The 14,011-nt window shown below is 41.6% G+C and overlaps 1 protein-coding gene across 1 annotated transcript in view; it reads left to right on the forward strand.

The window, feature by feature from the left end:
• LOC102752131 (nephrocystin-1) overlaps nt 1–14,011 on the forward strand; it is a 35,963-nt gene that overhangs the window by 18,688 nt on the left and 3,264 nt on the right. Inside the window, 7 exon segments of the mRNA XM_015570026.1 lie at nt 2,140–2,200; nt 2,656–2,780; nt 5,393–5,633; nt 9,304–9,405; nt 11,955–12,055; nt 12,617–12,659; nt 13,981–14,007. Coding sequence (XP_015425512.1) covers nt 2,140–2,200; nt 2,656–2,780; nt 5,393–5,633; nt 9,304–9,405; nt 11,955–12,055; nt 12,617–12,659; nt 13,981–14,007 — 700 coding nt within the window.

Below are 14,011 nucleotides of genomic sequence, written 5' to 3' on the forward strand. Positions count from 1 at the left end.
CCTTTTTTTCTTTTTCTTTTTTTCAGTGGGTGGGCTGGAAGCAGGTATCTGGGATTTATTTATCTTCTATAATTGAAACTTTGTAGCCTTGAGCAGAGCTGAGGGCCGGCCAGGGCAGGAGGGAAGCTTGGCTTCCGCCATCGCTGGGGGCAACCCAAGCCTCCTGCTCTCTCCAGCTCCATGGCTGCTGCCATCTTAGTTGGGTTAATTTGCATACATGCTCCTGATTGGCTGGTGGGTGTGGCTTGTGGGTGTAGCGGAGTGACAGAGTGATGGTTAATTTGCATCTTTCTCTTTTATTAGTGTAGATAAGGTTTTTACTTTTGTGTGTCTTTTTCTTCCTGAAACAGCTTTGAGTCAGGGAGCCTCCTGGACTATTTTCTTGGTCTCTTATCTCCCCATTAATATATAGTTTTTGTTTCTGTGTCTTTTTGTTTTTGCCTGGGAGATGCTCTTGATTTTTCTTTAACTTCCTATGGAATGTTTGATTTTAACAGACACATTGGCAACTTAGAAGTGTTTTTTCTTGCTCTTTTTCATAACATCATGCTCCTGTTTTCAGATGATCTCCTTACTACTTTCATGATTAGGAGATTTTTAAAAAGTTTTCTTCTGTTCTCTGAGTTGTCTTTATTTAATGTTGGTGAGTCTTAAATTTTATCTTCCATGTTGCCGGTTTTCTTTATTACATCTGATGATCCTTGGGTTATCCATTTTTATTTAAGAACTAGAGGCCTGATGCATGAAATTCATGCAAGAATAGGCCTTCCTTCCCCCGGCTGCCGGCACTGGCTTCCCTCTGGCACCTGGGACCTGGGCTTCCCTCTGGCTGCTGACAGGCACCCAGGACCCGGGCTTTTCTTGCAGCCCCGGCTTCGTCCAGAAGGTTGTCCAGAAGGATGTCCAGGCTAATTAGTATATTATGCTTTTATTGTTATAGATGATGAGGGACTAGGCTGATTAGTCTAGAGAGCCTTATAGGATTTTCTACTGCTGTGTATCCAGTTTCCTTCCTACTGGTACTTCCTTATGAGAATGAAGTTCTCTGTGTGTGGGCAGGGATTTGCAGGGGCTGGGAGTGAGCCTTTAGCCTGAGGAGCCCGCAGTGGTAGAGTAGGTGGGCTGTAACCTGGTGTACAGGGAAGTTCTTTAGCACCTAGAAGTCTCCCCAGGTCATTCATTATTTTTTTTTTTTAGAGTAGAGTGCCCTGGTAAGGAGGGAGAGCAGGGAGGGGGGAGGTAAGAGAAAGGGGAGCTAACTGTCAGGCTTTCTGTACATAAACAGGCTTATTTAATAGTCAAAGACTTATACAAGGGCCTTAACTAAATCTGAACTTGGTCAGCATCTTTACTCTCTCCCTGCATAATAGAAAGACCTTGGCTTGCCCTAAGACTGATTTCCCTCTTCATAGCTTAGATGTTATGGACAGGATTTAGCTTATATAATACACGATACCGCAAATAACACCCCAATATATAAAGCAAGCCCAGCTGCACACCACCTGTTGGCCGTGCCCTCGTTCTCAGTGTCCTCTCGGCTGGGTCCTAGGCCTGTGGGCTTTAGAGTAGGTGGAGAAGCATTTTCAAGTCTGGTGCTATCCTTATTTTAGACCCAGGACCCTGAAGCCCGGGGCCACTTAGCTTTCTGAGCTTTGGTTATCACATCTGTGTGCCTCAGAGCTGGGCTGTGAGGATGCCACGCTAATGGGTGAGAAAGCATTTACATGTGCATTTTATTTACATGTGTATTTTTATTGATTTAAAATATTTATGATATATTTGCTTATTCACGTAAGGTTTTCTACAGTTTAAAAAACGTTATTAATGATTTCAGAGAGAGGAAGGGAGAGGGAGAGATAGAAACATCAATGATGAGAGAGAATCATCAATTGGCTGCCTCCTGCTTGCCCTCCTCTCCGCTCCCCCCGGGGATTGAGCCTGAAATGGGATCTCCTGGTTGATGGATCAACATTCAACCACTGAGCCACACCAGCGGGCTACATGTGTATTTTTAAACATAAGCCATACAATCACTAACTGCCTTGCCTGCTTAAAGTCTTATGCATGACTTTATAGACTAACTTTTTGGTTTCGACAATAGAAAAATCAATATATTTTTCTCTCTTTTTAAAAATTTAGGTGTATCCAATTGAAACAGGCAGTTGACGAAAATAAAAATGCTCTTCAAAAATTAAGCAAAGTAAGTATTACAGACACTCATATCCCAGAACATCTGTCTCACAGATGTTTCCATGCAGACTGACTCTCCATTTGGGAACCTGCGGATGCGTTTCCCAGATGTGGAAACAGGTTCCAGAGGTGGAGCAGCTTTCCCGGCTCACTGCCCGGGAGGGGGCGCTTGGGAGGGGCTGCCTTCATGACAGAGCCGTCTGCCTGGGAGGTAGCCCTTCCCACTGCAGAGCGTCTGCAGGACCTAGAAGGGAACACAACAAGAAGCAAGTTAATTTAATTTTTCGTTTGGTTTACATTCTAACCATCCTCATTTCTTTTCATCTTATTTGCCTAACGGAGGCCTGGTCTCATACTGCTATTTACTTTGTCTTCTAGCACATATAGGAGTTGTCTTTTCTTTTAAAGTAAATACAATAGAAAACAAATACATTTTTCAGTGAAATGGACTCATGTTCTCTCCAGGCTGATGAACCCGCACCTGTTGGAAACTATCATCAGAAAAAGGAGGAGGAGCTCAGTCTCTTGGACAACCTGACCCACCAACTGCAAGAACTCGCCGTGTCCATAAGTAGAGAAAGTAGAACTGAGTATGCTCTTCCCTTCCTTCTTTCAGACGTGAGGCCACCAGTTTGAATGTTTCACTCAGGATGTATAGCAGTACAGCTGTAAGCGAGTGGCCGTGGCAGGATAGTCAGTGGACACTGGTCACAGGGCAAGTAGACAGTGTGAGAGCCCAGGAGTCATGCAGAAGGCGCAGTCCTGCTTGGTTCATGTTCACTGACGTCCAACAGCCGTGTTGTGTATTTGTCCAGATTTTAGAGCTGTTTCTGGTTTGAGGGTTAAGTTCAATACCAGCTACTTTGTCCTTCTCGGTACTGGAAATCAGTGGGAGTTCTAGAGTCCTTGCACCTCCATCCTTAGCATTTTCCCAGGATACAGCATAAAGATAAGGGAGCAGCATTTGAGGACTCGGAATAGTTGATGTGTTCCTTTCTGCTTCCCGCAAATTGGGCTTGTTTAGATCATCAGGTTCCTTCCACTTTGCAAAGGCTGTTACTCGCCCTCCAGCAGGAAGCAGGGCATGTTCCTGCCTCCAGCTTTCAAAGAATAGTTATGAAAGGAGAGTGTATGCAAGCAGATGATCCAAATAAATTTTTTTTTTTACATATGAACATTGACATCAAAGGCAGCATCTTTATTTTCATACATCTGTTTATTTAGCTTTTCAGATCTCGACTTTGTTCCCCAACTAGATGATAAATTACCTGAGGGCAAAATTGTGACTTCCCTTCTTTCCCCCTCCTATGGGACCTGACACTTTCTGCTGCAGTCTTCGTATGAATACTACACAGCACTTCAGCAGTATGTTTGGGGCCACTTTAAATGACAGAATTGCCAACAAAAAGCACAAAAATGCAAAATTCCTGGTACTAAATAGATTGTAAAAAGGACACTTGTTTTCAGTCCAAGAGCCGAAAAGAGAAGGCAGAGTGTCGCCTTGTTCAGCCTCTGCTGTGAGCGTGTGCATCGGGCAACTAGGATTTTTTGCTGCTTTGCACTCATCTGTGCAAGAACACAGAAGCACTGCAAGTGTTGATTGGGGTTACCAGATACATTTTAGCAAGTAGGTGAATTTACAGATATGGAATCTGCAAGTTGTAAGGATCAACTCTATGCAGAAATCAATATGACAACAGAGGCACAGGAGTAGCTTAAAGGGCCAGCAGGGTACATGGGATGATATCATCTTAAAGGTCTTTCATTTTGGGTGAAATGTAAGATTAATTCAGGTTAGACTATGATAAGTTAGGGATGCATATTGTAAAACCTAGAGCAGTCACTACTAAATAAGGGAAAGAAGTAGCGAAGAAAACCAACATAAACAATAAAATGAAATCCTAAACACGACCACTTTAAAGGTAAGCTTCTACAACGTAAGCTGTAGGAGTCTCCCAAGCACACAGTGTCTGTCGCGCAGTAGGTGTCCTGTAAACATTTGATGACTTTGCTGAATGTTGAATGAATAAGTAACACTCAGAGTTTTAGTGACTTATCCCAGCCAGTATTATTTGAACTCCTCTCCCTTCCCTCACCTTCCATTTTACCTCCTTCATATCTTTCCAAAGTCTTTCTCTTCCTCCTTAATCCTGTTTTCTTAGCCCATACTGTGGGCCTGTGTCACTCGTAACAACCATCTTTCCTTTAGCCCTTCCTCCAGTCTGTCCCCCATGTGTAGCCATCTTTCTAAAGTGCAGAGCAGATCCTGCCCTTCTCTTACTTCATCTTAGGGACTTTACTTCTTTGCATGATGCTCACCTCTTCGCAGCCTCACCTCTCCCATTTCTCCAAGCCTGTCCTGCCATTAGTGACCTACTCGAGGTTCCCTGATCTTGAGCCTCCTTTCTCCCTTCCTCTCCTCCTCGCTACTTCCTTTTACCTGATTAACTCCAACTCATCTCTCAAGACCTATTTCTGAGTCCTTCCTGATCCGCCGTCATGCGGTCTAGGTTAGGCGTCCCTCTTGTGTTTCCTTAGCATCCCGTGTGCCTCCAGGCTAGTGCCTATTGAGCTCTGGAGTAATTGTCCATTTTCTAGATTCTCCTTGGGAACGGGGAATCGAGTCTGGCTCCCTGTGTAGCCACTGTGTCTGACACGGACCAGCGTCGTCAGCGCTGACCTTTATTACAAGCGTGCTGTGGGGCAGACGCTGTTCCAAACACTGCGAGTTGGTAACTCATATACTCCTCATGAAGCAAGTGCTATTATTATCTCCACTTTATCAATGAAGAATGCGGAGCTTATGATTTACTGCCTGTAAATCACAGTTATTCCTCAACAAGCAGGAATAGAGCCAGAATTTAAACAGCCCGTGCTCTAAGCACTGTGCGCTGATTAATGCTCAAGCAGTTTGCTGGGTAGATGAGTCCAGGATCAGAGTGCACGTCTCTTGGCCTCTAGTCCCGTGCATGCTCTCCCTGTGGCTTACCTTCCTGCTATATAACTCCTTCACCACGCAGTCCCTCAAGCCCCATATTCTTAGCTGGATGGTAGAAACCATTAGCTGTGCTTTTTCCTTATTTTCTTTATTTGCTAGTTTCAAATATGGCCAGTTCTTCTATGTAGAGAAGTTACACTCATACTTCATCTGTTCTTAAGTACTATTTCAAGTGATCCTTGTCATAGAATTATTTTTTTGCAGAATTGAGGCACTTACCGAAAGAGAGGAAGATAATGATTTTGCTGAAGAAGATGAAGACGACAACGATGATGACAAAGAAGAAAGTGAAGAAAGTAGTGGGGAGGAAGAAGAAACAGAAGAGGACGAGGAAGAGGAAGAGGAGGAGGAACAGGAAAATGAGTCTCAGCGGCAGGCAGCAGATGAAGAATGCATTGCTGTTGGAGATTTTGTTGCTCAGCAGGCTGGGGACCTTACGTTTAAGGCAGGTAGAAACGAGACTGGAACCTAAGCTCAGGACCAATTTGCATACCTAACAGGATAAGGAGATTCTCCCTGGGTACTTGTGTTACATATTCCTGATACTAAGTTTTTGAATGCTCCATCCATTTAAATAAAATAAGTCATAGTTATGGTTTAATAAGTAGTCATGTGAAATTGTTATCAAAGTTACATGGTAGTAAAATGGTAAAAGCAATATTACTCTTCTACTTTTTATTTTATTTATTATCCTTTTAAGACTTTTTGTTAATTTTTCAATTGCAGTTGACATTCAGTATTCTGTTATATTAGTTTCAGATGTACAGCATAGTGGGCAGACAATCGTATCCTTTACAAAGTGGCCAACCTGATATTTCAGGTACCTACCTGGCACCGCACATAGTTATTAAAATATTATTGCCTGTGTTCCCTATGCTGTGCTTTACATCCCATGGCTATTTTGTAACGATTACTTTGTACTTCTTAATCCTGTTTCACTCTTTTCACCCAGTGCCCTGAATCCTCTCCCCTCTGGCAGCATCAGTCTGTTCTCTGTGTCTATGAGTCTGTTTCAGTTTTGTTTGTTGATTTATTTTGTTCTTTAGATTCCATATATATGGAAGTATATATGTGGAATCTATATGGAATCTATGTGGAATCTATAAAGTATTTTTCTTTCTCTAACTGATTTATTTTACTTAGTACAGTGCCCTCTATGTCTATCCATGCTGTTGCAAATGGTAAGATTTTGTTCTTTTTTATGGCTGAGTAATATTCCATTGATTATATGTACGATAGCTTTTTTATCCACTCATCTATTGATGGGTAGGTACTTGGGGTGCTTCCATGTTTTGGCTGTTGTAAATAATGCTACAGTGAAATAGGTGTTCATGTATTCTTTTAAATGAGTGCTCTGGGTTTCTTTGGCCACATACCCAGAAGGGGAATTGCTGGGTCATAAGGTAGTTCCATTTTTAACTTTTTGAGGAAACTCCATACTGTTTTCCATTCTGCATTCCCACCAACAGTACACAAGGGTTCCCTTTTCTCCACATCCTTACCAACTCTTGTTTGTTGATGTATTGATGTTAGCCATTCAGTTAAGTGTGAGGTTTTAATTTGCATTGTGGTTTTAATTTGCATCTCTTTGATGATTAGTGCATTGAGCATCTTTGCATATGTCTATTGGCCATCTGTATGTCCTTTTAGGAGAATTGTCTATTCAGGTCCTTTGCCCATTTCTTAATTGGATTGTTTTTTGGTATTGATTTTCATAAGTTCTTTATAAATTTTGGATATTAATCTCTTATCAGATGTATGGGCAAATATGTTCTCCTTCAGTGGGTTGTCTTTTTTTTTTTTCCTTTACTGGAATCAAACCTGGGACCCTTCAGTCTGCAGGCTGACGCTCTATGCACTGAGCCAAACCGGTTAGGGCCAGTGGGATGTCTTTTCATTTTGTTCATGGTTTTCTTTTCTGCACAAAACCTTTTTAATTTGATGTAGTCCCATTTGTTTGTTTGTTTAATTATTTATTTTTTCATTGCTTGAGGCAATATATCAGAAAAAATACCATGCTGAGAAATGTCCAAGATTTTACTGCCTGTGTTTTCTTCTAGAATTTTTATGGTTTTGAGTCTAACATTTAAGTCTTTTTTTTAAAAAATATTCTCTTGTATTTATTATTATTATTTAAAAATATATTTTTATTGATTTCAGAGAGGAAGGGAGAGGACGAGAGAGATAGATGCATCAATGATGAGAGAGAATCATTGATTGACTGCCTCCTGCAAGCCCCACACTGGGGATCAAGCTGGAACCCCGGCATGTGCCCTGACTGGAATTGAACTGTGATCTCCTGGTTCCTAGGTTGATGCTCAACCACTGAGCCATGCCAGCTGGGCCCGCGTTATTTTTATTAATATAGCCTTGTAGGATAGTTTCTTTTAATGTGTTTTCTTTTTAAAAAATTTTTTTCTTTCTTGTATTATAGTTTGATATCAGGTATCTCTGACTTTGTTTCTGCCCTCCTCCTTGAGATTGCTGTGCGTATTTGGGGTCTTTTGTGGTTCCAAATAAATTTTGGGATTATTTGTTCTGGTTCTGTGGAAAACACCATTGGTATTTTGATGGGGATTGCATTGAATCTACAGATTGATTTGGGTAGTAAGGACATTTTAACAATATTAATTCTTCCTATCTATGAGCACTATATATGCCTCCATTTATTTGTATCTTCTTCAGTTTCTAATAATTTCCTGAGTACAAAGAAACAGACACAAAACAAAACAAAACAAACAAAAAATATTTTCCTGAGTACAGGTCTTTTACCTTCTTTGTTAAGTTTATTTCTAGTTATTTTAATTTTTTTACATATTTTTATTGATTTCAGAGAGGAAGGAAGAGGGAGAGAGAGAGATAGAAACATCAATGATACGAGAGATTCATTAATTGGCTGCCTTCTGCATGCTCCACACTGGGGATCAAGCCTACAACCCAGGCATGTGCCCTTGATCGGAATTGAACCTGGCACCCTTCAGTCTGCAGGTCGACGCTTTACCCACTGAGCCAAACCAGCTAGGGCTATTTCTATTTTTTTTTTTGGATGCAATTGTAAATGGGATTATTTTCTTAGTTGCCCTTTCTGATCTATCTATATATAAAAGCCCAGCGGGGTCTCTAGTCCTATATAATAAAAGGGTAATATGCAAATTGACTGAACGGTGGAATGACCAGTCACTATGATGCACACTGACCACCAGGGGGCAGATGCTCAGTGCAGGAGCTGCCCCCTGGTGGTCAGTGCACTCCCACAGCGCTGCTTAGCCAGAAGCCAGGCTTAGGCAGGCGAGTGCAGCAGTGGTGGCAGGAGCCTCTCCCACCTCCATGGTAGCACTAAGGAAGGAGCAGCGAGCGAGCAGTAAGGAGCAGCGAGCAGGCGGGTGATAAGTAGTGAGGGATCCGGACTGCAAGAGGGATGTCCGACTGCTGGCTTAGGCCCGATTCCCACAGGAAGCAGGCTTAAGCCAGCAGGCAGACATCCGGGAGGGGTCCCAGACTGCAAGAGGGCACAGGCCAGGCTGAGGGACCCCCGCAGTGCATGATTTTCGTACACTGGGCCTCTAGTTGGTGTATAAAAATACAACTGATTTCTGAATATTTATTTTGTGTCCTGCTACTTTACTGAATTAATTTATCAGTTCTAGTAGTTTTATTATAGAATCTTAGGGTTCTCTGTATACAATATCATGTCATCTGCAAATAATGCCAGTTTTCCTTTTTCCTTTACAATTTGGATGCCTTTTATTTCTTATGGTCCGATTGCTGTGGCTAGGACTTCCAGTACTATCTTGAATAAGAGTGATAAAAATGTACATCCCTGTCTTGTTCCTGATCTTAAGGGAAATGCTTTTAGTTTTTCCCATTGAGTATGATGTTGGCTGTGAGTTTGCCGTGTCTGTTCTTATGTTGAGATATGCTCCCTCTATTCCCACTTTGCTGAGAGTTTTTATCATAAATAGGAGCTGGATTTTGTCACATGCTTTTCCTGCATCTATTGATATGACCATATGATTTTTATCCTTCATTATATTTTAAAAAATAATTTTAATGTTAGTAATTCTTATTTTAAGAGCAAAATTTAATTTAAAAATTTTACTTTGTTTTTCTTTAAGAAAGGGGAAATTCTCCTTATAATTGAAAAACACCCTGATGGTTGGTGGATGGCTAAAAATGCCAAAGGAAACAAAGGTCTCGTTCCCAGAACCTACCTGGAGGTTAGTATTTGTTGCTTATTCTTTTCTTTTCCTCCTTCAACACCTTTTCACTTTTCATAAAAGTTAAGCTGTATTCTTCGATCAACTGACTATTAAATGACTTGAGGTATAGAATTTGCTTTAATTCTGAGGGACAAAGCATGGAGAAATACTGTGTGTTAACAGTCCTGGGACCTGTGAGTGTTCTCATGCAGGTGAGCCCTACAATGTCACCTCATAATAAAGATGCTGTATGGGTTTGTGCTGATCATAAAAATTAATAGGTGTTTAGTATTTGTTATAAAGCAAAACCACAGTAAACTTTGTGTTTACTTCCACGCATATATGATCCCAACTAGGATATGAACATACTCTACATTCATGTTTGTGACCTATTGTTTTCCATATTTCATGAAATAGCATGGTCATTTTCTGTGACAATACATATAGATAATCTATTGGGATCATTATGTGGACATGAGATTAAAGCCTTGGCCTTTGGGGACCGAATTCCCTCTCCAGCTCCTTTCCCCTTCCTGAATGGGGGAGGGTGCGGTGAAAGTTCCAGTCCTCTAATCACAGGGTTGGTTTCTCTGGCAAATAGCACCCTCACCCATCACCGCATTAGCATAGACTCAAGTACAATTATGAAGAACAGGACACTTCTGTCAGTCAAGACATTCCAAGCATTTTAAGAACTCTTGGCAAGAACTGGGAATAAAGACCAAATATATGTTTTTCATTATACCACATATTTTAAAAAGTAAAAAAGAAACAGGTGACATGATTTTTAATAATATATTTTATATTATTCAACATATCAAAAATATTACCATTTCAAGATCTGATCAATAGTAAAAAATTATTTTTTATGCTAAGTTCGAATTCCTGTGTGTATTTTACACTTAAATAGCGCATCTCATTTTGGAGGAGTCGCAGCAGCCACAGGAGGCGAGTGGCTGTCCTATCCCACAATGGGTCTGGCTCATCTTTTCGGTGGCAGCACAGTCTTCCAGCTCCACAGGTGGACATTCAGGTTGTTTCTGCCTATCACAGCCATCAATTTTGTGGTGAAGAAGCTATGGTTAGCTTCCATTATGAGTTACAAGAGATCCCCAAATAGTGGCTTAAATTAGGTAGAAGCAGATTTCTCTCGTGCTTGGCAGAAGGTGGAGGTAGCAGTCAAAGGGTGCTGAGGCCCACGAATGTTTCCCTCTGGGCAGGTGGGGGCAGCTCTCTCAGGGGTATCTCTGTAGCTTAAGTTGGCTGCTAGATCTTTTAACAGTTCCTAACAGCAAAAGAGAAGGAAAGGGAACAAGATGTCAAAACGCCCAAACTTCCATCTTTTTAAGACGGTTTCCTGGATGTTACTCAAAAAACTTCCAATTATATCAGTTCTTTTCAACGTCTAATGGCAAGAAGGGCTCGGAAACCTAGTCTCTTTGCCGGCTCTGGCTGGAGGGAGGGATTCTGTCAGAAAGGAGGAGGTGGAGGTTCAGCCGCAGACCCCCACAGCCTCTGTGATGCTCTGTCCGTCAGGCGAGTTTGTAGACTCCCTCCTTGCCCCCTGGTAGAGCCCGATGCACCTTTACATTTGGACTGAATTTGCTGTTTTGTCTTTCAGAAAGTTAGGCCTACTTGTTCTCCACCCCAGTGTCAAGAAAACAGGCTTCCCCACACATCTTCAGTCATAGCCATCGTCAGTCTTCCTGCCAATGTGATGGCAAAAAAGGCTTGTGGTTGTTTTTAAAAAAATATTTTTATTGATTTCAGAGAGGAAGGAAGAGGGAGGGAGAGACAGAAACATCAGTGATAAGAGAGAATCATTGATCAGCTGCCTCCTGCATGCCCCGTTCTGGGTATTGCCTGCAACCCAGGCATGTGCCCTGACTGGTAATCGAATTTTGACTTCCTGGTTGATAGGTAGATGCTCAACCACCGAGCCACACCAGCAGGGCTTGTGGTTGTTTTCATTTGCATTCATGGGCCTGGGCTTCATGTCACATGCTTTATGACCATTTCTGTTTCTTCTTTGTAAATTGCCTTTTCAGTTCTTTTGACCATTTTTATAAGGGGTTTTTAAAACTCATTGATTTATTGGCATTTTTGTACTATTTTAATAATAAGGATATTAACTCTTGAAAATTTGTGACAAATATTTTCTTTGTTGACTTTCAACTATGTTTATTTTTTATGTAGCTAAGTCTGTCAGTGTTTCTTTTCATGTATGATTTCTGGTTTGGGTGTCGTAATTGGAAATGGCTTCCCCATCTCAGGATTATTTTCTTCTCATGCTGTTCGAGTTCTTTTGTTTGTACCTTTACTTCCTTTTTTTAATTTGAATAAATTCTATCTGGAATGTATTTTGATTAAACGTTCTCTCTACCTTTATCCTTGTAATTTTCCAAATAGTAAAATGATCAACTACATATTGAAATCTTCTTACCACTGACTTTTTAATATGCCCCTCATGTAAATTCGCATCTACACTCAAGTCTCTTTGAAAGTCATTGTATTGGTTGATTTTTGCACTAGGTAAGAAAAGTGCCTTATATTTCCCTCATTTTCAGCCCCATCGTAAAGAAGAAGGCCACGAGTCATGTGAAGAAGGCAGTGAAGGTGATGCGGATGGGGCGGAAGAGAGAGCGGAGGGAGCACAAGTTGAGCATAGGTACCAAGGCCTGAGGGGATATCAAAGTCAAATAGATGAAAGGTTTGGGAAACTTTGTTTATTTTTACATTGTGAATAATTCAGGATTTTTTTGGTGAGAGACAACTTGCAGTTTGTGAACAGTGCTTTTCATATTGCTGTTTGCTTAAAGATCATTGCTACTTTAATTTTGTGATTATTCTTTCTTGGTTTCATCTGGATACTGTTAGGTTTTCAGAACGTACGGACAGCCCTGGCTGGGTAGCTCAGTTGGTTATAGCATTGTCTGATAGGCCACGGTTGTAGGTTTAGTCCCTGGTAGGGCACATACAATAAGCAACCAATGAATGCATAAATAAGTGGAACAACAAATTGATATTTCTCTCTCCCTTTCTCCCTCTCTCTTTCCTCTCCCTAAAAAACAAACGAACACACCCCAAAACCTTTTCTCTCACAGTTTTGGAAAAGGAAAAAAAGGCCTTACTGATGGTTATGTACTTTGTTCTTTGGTTAATGAAGTTTCCTAACCAAGTGAATAAGCGTGACCTGTCTGTGCGTTCATGGTGCTGTTTTGTCTTCCAGAACTGACGCTCACTGGAGTGCTGTCCAAACAGCTCTCTCAGAGGTTGGTACCGCCTGTCTTGTCATGATGTCTCACTCTGTTACCTACCAGTCCTGCTAGAGTTCAGATGCACAATAGGATGGGGCTTTGGAAGAACTGGATGTGAGACAGGGTGCAGGCCTGGGCGGAGCAGAAACATGCGCTTCTGGTTAGCGGGCCTGCGCGCCAAGCAGCATTTCCCATCTTCTGTAGGAAGAGTAACCTCTCTCACTGCTTCTGCCTGCATTTTGTTTTTTAAATATATTTTATTAATTTTTTACAGAGAGGAGGGGAGAGGGATAGAGTTAGAAACATCGATGAGAGAGAAACATCGATCAGCTGCCTCTTGCACGCCCCCTACTGGGGATGTGCCCACAACCAAGGTACATGCCCTTGACTGGAATCAAACCTGGGACCCTTGAGTCCGCAGGCTGACGCTCTATCCGCTGAGCCAAACCGGTTAGGGCTTCTGCCTGCATTTTCTATCATTTAGGTAAAGACTGCTGTTAAATTTTAGTTAATAGGAAAAATTCCAGAAACCTCCAAAAGTAAGAAATTATTCATAATCTTATCACTTAAAAAATTACATAGCAAAATGAAAATTCACTCCCCCCATAAATAACGACCATTAACAGTTTAGGAATTATTCTTTCTGACTTTTTCTTTTTTTTAAATATATTTTATTGATTTTTTACAGAGAGGAAGGGAGAGAGATAGAGAGTTAGAAACATCAATGAGAGAGAAACATCGATCAGCTGCCTCCTGCACACCCACTACTGGGGATGTGCCTGCAACCCAGGTACATGCCCTTGACCGGAATCGAACCTGGGACCTTTCAGTCCGTAGGCCGACACTCTATCCACTGAGCCAAACCGGTTTTGGCCTTTCTGACTTTTTACCCTGGGTCTTACATGGACATGCTTGTGAGTGTGTGTGTGTGTGTGTGGTGTGTGTGGTGTGTGTGGTGTGTGTGTGTGTGTGTGTGTGTGTGTATATATATATGGCTACTTACCCCCATTGTCAGTGCATATGAGTTAATGATATTAGCTCATCTGTTACATGGCAGTACACTGTGGGGCGGGACAGGAGGGGGACGTTTTGATGAGGGATGTATGTGCAGGAGCACAGGGCTCAGCCCACTGGGCACAACCTGAGGCTTAGGTCCTTGGGAGATGCCAGGTTTCAGTGAAGGCTCCTCGCAGGAATTTGGGATACATTGCTGTGTTTGTTCATTAACATCTGTACCCTGAGCTTTCCTTTCTGGGCTGCAGTTGCTATAATGATAACGACAATACTGTAGAGGTGAGGGAAACGTGAATGAAAACAGTGAATCAATTGTTTTTAGCATCTTCAGCAGATAAACACTGTTGATGTGC

The sequence above is a fragment of the Myotis davidii genome, unplaced genomic scaffold (genome assembly GCF_000327345.1).
Source record: "Myotis davidii unplaced genomic scaffold, ASM32734v1 scaffold1065, whole genome shotgun sequence".
Lineage (NCBI taxonomy): Eukaryota > Metazoa > Chordata > Mammalia > Chiroptera > Vespertilionidae > Myotis > Myotis davidii.